This window comes from Oncorhynchus nerka, linkage group LG9a, assembly GCF_034236695.1.
Source record: "Oncorhynchus nerka isolate Pitt River linkage group LG9a, Oner_Uvic_2.0, whole genome shotgun sequence".
NCBI classification, from domain to species: Eukaryota; Metazoa; Chordata; class Actinopteri; order Salmoniformes; family Salmonidae; genus Oncorhynchus; species Oncorhynchus nerka.
In genome coordinates, this window is record NC_088404.1 from 42,112,033 (window position 1) to 42,119,690 (window position 7,658).

At 42.5% G+C, this 7,658-nt stretch overlaps 1 protein-coding gene across 1 annotated transcript in view; it reads left to right on the top strand.

Moving 5' to 3' along the window:
* cdh13 (cadherin 13, H-cadherin (heart)) overlaps positions 1-6,898 on the top strand; it is a 554,022-nt gene extending 547,124 nt beyond the window's left edge. Inside the window, exon 14 of the mRNA XM_065022614.1 lies at positions 5,680-6,898. Within this exon, the coding sequence (XP_064878686.1) occupies positions 5,680-5,687 (8 nt within the window). The 3' untranslated portion in view covers positions 5,688-6,898. The remainder of the gene's footprint in view (positions 1-5,679) is intronic.
* Positions 6,899-7,658: the final 760 nt, after the last annotated feature.

Genomic DNA, 7,658 nt, shown 5'->3' on the forward strand with positions numbered 1-7,658 from the left:
AAGAAGGTGTTTAGCTTGTCCGGAAGCAAGACTTCTGTGTCCTTGACATGGCTGGTTTTCCCTTTGTAATCCGTGATTGTCTCGTGTCTGAGCAGTTTAATTGCGACTCCACTTTGTCTCTGTACTGAAGTTTTGCCTGTTTGATTGCCTTTAAGGAGGGAATAAGTACACTGTTTTTATTCTACCATATTCCAGTCACCTTGCCATGGTTAAATGCGGTGGTTTGCGCTTTCAGTTTTGCGCAAATGCGACTATCTATCCACGGTTTCTGGTTTGGGTAGGTTTTAATAGCCACCGTGGGAACAACATCCTCTATACACTTCCTGATGAACTCGTCACCGTGTCCGTGTATACGTCAATGTTATTCTGAGAGGCTACCCGGGACATATCCCAGTCCACGTGATCAAAACAATCCTGAAGCATGGATTCCGATTGGTCAGACCAGCGTTGAATAGACCTTAGCACGGTACTTACTGTTTGAGTTTCTGCCTATAGGAAGGGAGGATCAAAATGTTGTGATCTGATTTGCCACGGGGAGGGCCTTGTAGGCATCTCAAAAAGGGGGAGTAGCAGTGGTCTAGTGTTTTTCCAGATCGAGTACTACAGTCAATGTGTTGATAGAACTTTGGTAGTGTTTTCCTCAAATTTGCTTTGTTAAAATCCCCAGCTGCAATAAATGTCGCCTCAGGATATGTGGTTTCCAGTTTGCATAAAGTCCAATGTAGTGCCTTGAGTGCCGTCGTGGTATTTGCTTGAGGGGGAATATAAACGGCTGTGACTATAACCGAAGATAATTATCGTGGGAGGTCATACGGTTGGCATTTGATTGTGAGGTATTCTATGTCGGGTGAAGAAACGGACTTGAGTTTCTGTGTGTTATCAAAATCACACCATGAGTCATTAATCATGAAACATACACCCCCGCCTTTCTTCTTCCCGGAGAGTTCTTTATTCCTGTCTGCGCCATGTACTTAGAACCCAGCTGGCTGTATGGATGGGGACAGTATATCCCGAGAGAGCCATGATTCTGTGAAACAGAGTATGTTACAGTCCCTAATGTCTCTCTAGAAGGAGATTCTCGCCCTGAGCTCATCTACTTCATTGTCCAGAGACTGAACATTAGCAAGTAATATACTCGGAAGCAGTGGATGGTGTGCACGCCTCCTGAGTCGGACTAGAAGTCCTCTCTGAATACCTCTTCTCCTCCGGCAGCATCTTGGATTAGCCTCTTGGATAAATTAAATTGCCCTGAGGGGTACGAACAAAGTATCATGGTCATAATGCTGGTGAGTTACTGCCGCTCTGATATCCAAAAGTTATTTCCAGCTGTACGTAATAACACAAAAAACATTATGGGCTAAATAATGTAAGAAATAACATAAATACTGCAAAGTTGCTTAGGAGCTGGAAGCAGAGCTGCCATGTCTGTCGGTGCCATGTCGGTTTGGCAAAGGATAATTTGAACAGCACATATCTTTTTATCATACTATAAAACGCAAATGTTTCTAGTTGTTCTAGTTGTCAGAACTACTCACTTTAAAGTCATAATGGGAAGCAGAGAGTGACAGTGAGGGTTGTTGCTATATGATTAGACTTTCAAAGGGCAAACTACACTCCTCCTTCTCTTTACAAATGGAGCAGATATTGGATATGGCTCACTGTATGCTGTGAGACGTGTCTCCTGACATATTGACATTGAGAATGAGATGAAGATGGAGGAGAGAAGGAAGGGTAGATCCACAGGCAGGGAGGATGGTAATTATTCTGGACTGGATTTTACGAGGGCAGCGTGTGAGTTATTATGTTTGCCCCAACTCCAGCTGACTTCTGCCAGTAGCACTTTCACCCAATTAAGGTGATGTTGATTAGATCAAACAGCCCTCTGTCTCCCTCTATCCCTCTCTCTCTCTGCTTCCTATCCTTCTTTCAATCTTTTTCTCTCTCTCTCTCTCTCTCTCTCTCTCTCTCTCTCTCTCTCTCTCTCTCTCTCTCTCTCTCCCCTCTTTCTTTCTCTCTCCATCATTCCCTCCACATCTCAGCCTCTCCAGGTACAGCAGGTGTGCTGGTCACATTTCCCTTCCCATTTTCACTCAGATTGGTGGGGGTAAGAGTCTCTCTTATCCGCTCCATGCCTGACTTTATTGCCTCCATGTGAGAGCTGAGGTGAATTGATTTAGCTGTTTATTTTCATTTTTCAGGACGTGAGTTTTTAGCCAGAGGGGAAAGAATTGGTATGTTTCAAGGCCTGCACACGTGGATAAAGGTTCCCAGAGTCTCATTACATTCGCAAAACACATCTCTGAAGCATGAGTGTCTTCGCTGTGCTCCAGAGTGTTATTCAACTTATAGTTCCTTTTCAGAATCACTTAGAGCAGCATAGTAGAAAAGAGGCCCAGTGAAAAACAACTGTGAAAATAAAAAATCTATAGTTCCTCCCATTAGATATATCCCCCATCAAATCAGGCCCACTTCGATCGTTTCGAAATTTTGGGATGTCTAAGGGCCAATTCATTTCAGAATGTCTCACAAAATTACAGTTCACATTTCTCAAAACCACTCTCTAAACTTATTTTGAGGACACAGTGGAGAGAGAGGAGCAAAGACAGATGGATAAAGAGAAAGACATATTTCACTTAAAATAAAACAGAAAAGTTTTAATCCCCCCCCCCCCCACACACACACACAAAGGGGAAAGGGAGCTGAATACAAATCAGTGAAACTCCTGAACATGTAATAAAATGGCTACCCAGACTATTTGCATTACCCCCCTCGCTGTTGTTATTTTACTGCTGCTCTTTAATTACTTGTTACTTTAATTTCTTATTCATAATTTTTTTATATATTTTTTTTTTAACTGCATTGTTGTTTAGGGGCTCGTAAGTAAGCATTTCACTGTTGTATTCAACCATGTGACTAATACAATTGGATTTGATTTGAATCTAACTGTGTATACCCAATTTATCAAGGAAAGTAAGAGTGGTGGAATCATTTTAATTTACATATCTCTTTTACACTATTTTGTACTGCATGCATTTCACTTGTCGATCAGCAGTGAAGGAAAATCTTTTGACGTTTAGTTTGCTAAAGAAAGCTGGACCCTTGAGCACATCATGAACTTAACTCTCCATGTATAGATGGGCAATCTCATCTCTTTCTGTAGATCAGATATAAAAATGCCTTTTCTATGGGCTAAAGAAATGGCCGCTACAATACCTCCTCATTCTAATAGCAGAATCTGTGTAGCATACAGACCTTGAGCAACAGCACGGCTGCTCTGCAGCAGAGAGAGTGCCTGTCTCCACTAGCAACAGGAATGACACCCTCCTACACGAGCTCAGGCAGGATCAGTCCCATGGTCCTGAGGGGCTGTCCTTACGGTCCAGACATGGCTGAAAAACAACCAATACTAATACAGAGGCTACATGTCATAATGGAGAGAGAAAGACAGAGACGGAGTTCTGAGTAGAGCCCACAGTGACAGAACAGAGGAATGAGAGATGGCAGAGGGAGACAGACAGCTGGATCGATAACAACTCACATTTCATAACGCCGTGTGTGTGGAACACATGTCTGTGTGAAGAAAGGATTAGCTAGCAGCACTAACTGTACCCACAGTCTGTGTATCAATCTGATTTATTTCACCATAAGATATATATATATTTATTACCCTATTTTTATGTAACTTCTTATAAATGACTCTGTGTACATATAAAGGCACCAGGCTGCAACTCATGTGTGTTTTTCCTGCTAGCCTTAGGACTAGTGTGATACATACAGTGCATTCGCAAAGTATTCAGACTCATTGACTTTTTCCACATTTTGTTACGTTACAGGCTTATTCCAAAAATGGATTAAATAGCTTTTTCCATCACCAATCTACACACAATACCCCATAATGACAAAGCAAAAACAGTTTTTAGAGATTTGTGCAAATACAAAATAAAAAACTTCAATATCACATTTACATAAGTATTCAGACCCTTTGTTGAGGCACCTTTGGCAGCCATTGCAGCCACGAGTCTTCTTCGGTATGACACTACATTCTTCTCTGAAGATCCTCTCAAGCTTTGTCAGGTTGGATGGGGAGCATCGCTGCACAGGTATTTGCAGGTCTCTCCAGAGATGTTCGATCGGGTTCAAGTCCAGACTCTGGCTGGGCCATTCAAGGACATTCAGAGACTTGTCCCGAAGCCACTTCTGAGTTGTCTTGGCTGTGTGCTTAGGGTCGTTGTCCTTTTGGATGGTGAACCTTCATCCCGGTCTGAGGTCCTGAGCACTCTGGAGCAGATTTTTATCAAGGATTTCTCTGTACTTTACTCTGTTCATCTTTCCCTCAATCCTGATTTGTCTCCCAGTCCATGCAGCTGAAAAACAACCCCACAGCATGATGCTGCCACCACCATGCTTCACCCTAGGGATGGTGCCAGGTTCCCTTCAGACATGATGCTTGGCATTCAGGCCAAGAAGTTCCATCTTGGTTTCATCAGACCAGAGAATATTGTTTCTCATGGTCTGAGAGTCCTTTAGGTGCCTTTTGAAAAACTCAAAGTGGGCTTTCATGTGCCTTTTACTCGGGAGTGGCTCTGTCTGGCCACTAACATAAAGGCCTGATTGGTGGAGTGCTGCAGAGATGGTTGTCCTTCTGGAAGTTTCTCCCATCTCCACAGAGGAACTCTGGAGCTCTGTCAGAGTGACCATCAGGTTCTTGGTCACCTCCCTGACAAACTCCTTCTCCCCCAATTTCTCAGTTTGGCTGGGCGGCCAGCTCTATGAAGAGTCTTGGTGGTTCCATACTTCTTTCATTAAAGAATGATGGAGGCCACTGTGTTCTTGGGGACCTTCAATCCTGCAAAAATATTAAATGTTGGGACACTTCCCCAGATCTGTGTCTCGACACAGTCCTGTCTCAGAGCTGTACGGACAATTCCTTCGACCTCATGGCTTGGTTTTTGGTCTGACATGCACTGTCAACTGTGGGACCTTATATAGACAGGTGTGTGCGTTTCCAAATCATGTCCAATCAATTGAATTTACCACAGGTGGACTCCAATCAAGTTGTAGAAACATTTCAAGGATGATCAATGGAAACAGGATGCGCCTGAGCTCAATTTCGAGTCTCATAGCAAATGGTCTGAATACTTATGTAAATAAGGTATTTCTGTTTTTTATTTTTTACACATTTGCAAATAATTCAAAAAACTGTTTTCACTTTGTCATTATGGGTTATTGTGTGTAGATTGCTAAGGATATGTTTTAATGCATTTTTAGAATATGGCTGTAGTGTAACATAATGTGGAAAAGGTCAAGGGGTCTGAATAGTTTCCAAATGCACTGTAACCACTATAGAAAATAAATACATGTTCCATTCAGCAGGGCGTGACAGAGGAGCACATGTCATTGTCAAGCTCTCAAATGTTTCCATGGCCATTTTACACAGACCAATAATTGAGTCTCTTTATTCTGTCTAAATGTGTACCAAGGGTGTATATTTCAATCTTCTCTGTTCTCTCCATCCTGAATGTTTAATGTAGGATACCTATCACCTGTCTTGTGTAATTGATTGCAACTGATCTGTGTTGACGATGCCCTTGACTATCTGTTTATCTTTCTCTTCCTGTCCCTGACATTCTCTCTTCTGCTTTTTCACTTTCTATCCACTATTCTCTCTTTTCTTACCAGGCCTGTAAATTGTGATGAAACCTACTGTAGTCTACTTGCAACACTGAAGAGAAACAGCATATCTCACCTACGCCATCAAGCCTAAGGAGAGAAGACCTCTCACCATAACTAAAACAACTAGCAAACAATTACACAAAAACACAATTCAAACTGGCCCTCTGTGGTATTAAGCTTCTTGGGTTTCTCACATTATCTTATCCAGCCCCCCCCCCCCGTTCCCCACCAGCTTTTAGTTACCACCCTTCACCTCTTCCCCACCCCTCTCTCCGTCCACTACCGCCCCTAGCTCTGTTCCCCCTCCCCTGAACAGTTGTTCTTGCCCCTGGTCTTCTCCCTCGCCCATCCTTCTCCCACCCCTCGCCTGCCTGTCTCCTCCGTCCATCTCTGTGGGTTCTGTTGTCACGGACACCACCGCCTGAATGGACTCTTTCGCTGGGCAAGGAAACACTGCATAGTCTGAGCTACTGGATACTGGATGAGGAACAGCATTGACTTTTTGATGTATTACTTTATTTTCTCGTCACAGACGAGTGTATTTGATCTTGTTTCCTACTGTAATGAGAGAAAAAAACAGTTTTTGTCTGCAGTGGTTGTGGTTAGGGCAAGGTGGTAGCCATAAGCCTTCTCAAGTCAGAAGTTTCTGGAGTCTTTTTTGATTCGTTCTGTTTCTATTGCATTAGTTGTCATGGAGTGGAAAACAATATATCTTTATAGTAACGGTGTGAAACTTACAAAAAAGTACACTATATATATTTTATTTTTTACCATTGTACAAATATATTAATTAACTTATGTATTTGGACTGCCGGCTCTTCAATTACCCCCACAGAAAAAAGATACAAATTTTTGTGGACTTTAGGCACTATTTCTAATGCTATCGGTGTGTTTTACTATTTTTAATGTACATCTCCAGTTTTTTGAGAATCTGTGATTAATTTTAATCTGGAGTCTTGAATTGCTTTGCTGATTAGCAATCTGTCTGCCTTGTGTTACATGGTTTTGTTTCTCTGACACTAGTACCGCCTCCCCCTGAGTCACACAAAGAGGTCAAGGAAGGTAGTGAATTGGTGGTTCGTTTTTTTGCACTCGTAAAAAAAAAAGTGTGTGTGGGTTTGTGTGGAAGACCCCATGAGTCCCGATAAAGCAAGAAAAATGTGACATTTTGAGTGAGTTATGTCTGTCTTTTGCACTAATTTAATAAAGCCGTTACTGTAATTGCCATCACATGAAGTTTTATTGCTTGTAAGAGCCCATACAGGGCTTGTAAGTGTGTTTACCAACTGGTTTTGACAGCAAAACGGAGACCCAATGCTTCTCACAGACATCCTACCATTACTTATTCATACTCCTTCACACATGGATACCTACATGACAGAGCTCATTTACATAGAGACCACATGTATAGTACTTGATGAAAGCAGGCATCCCACAGGTGATGTGTAGGTAGGTGTGTGTGTGTGGGGGGGGGGGGGGTACTCTGTGATTGCCTGAGACAACTCATTGGTTGTGTCTGGCTGGTAGCCTAGTGGTTAGAGCATTGGGCCAGTTCGATTTCCCGAGCCGAGAAGGTGAAAAATGTGTCAATGTGTCCTTGAGCAAGGCACTTAACCCTAATTGCTTCAGGGTCGCCGTTGATAATGGCAGATCCTGGCCGTGACCCCACTCTCAGAGTGTGTCTCAGAGAGAGTTGAGATATGCAAAAAACACATGTCCAATTCACCCACCAAATGATTATTACTTACAATGATTATTATTATTTGTTTAGCCTTATCCATGAACACATTCTAAAACACATCCTTCTATTCAAGCCGTATCGCAGAAGTTCCCATTTTAGACTGCATTCACGCTAAACGCTGCACATGTCGGCTCAATTGGAAAGTACCTTTACATTTCTATTACGCAATCTGTAACGCTTCAGCGATCCAGATTGAACAGAGCACTTCAATTTATTTCTTACACATCCTCTGACAATGTTCTGT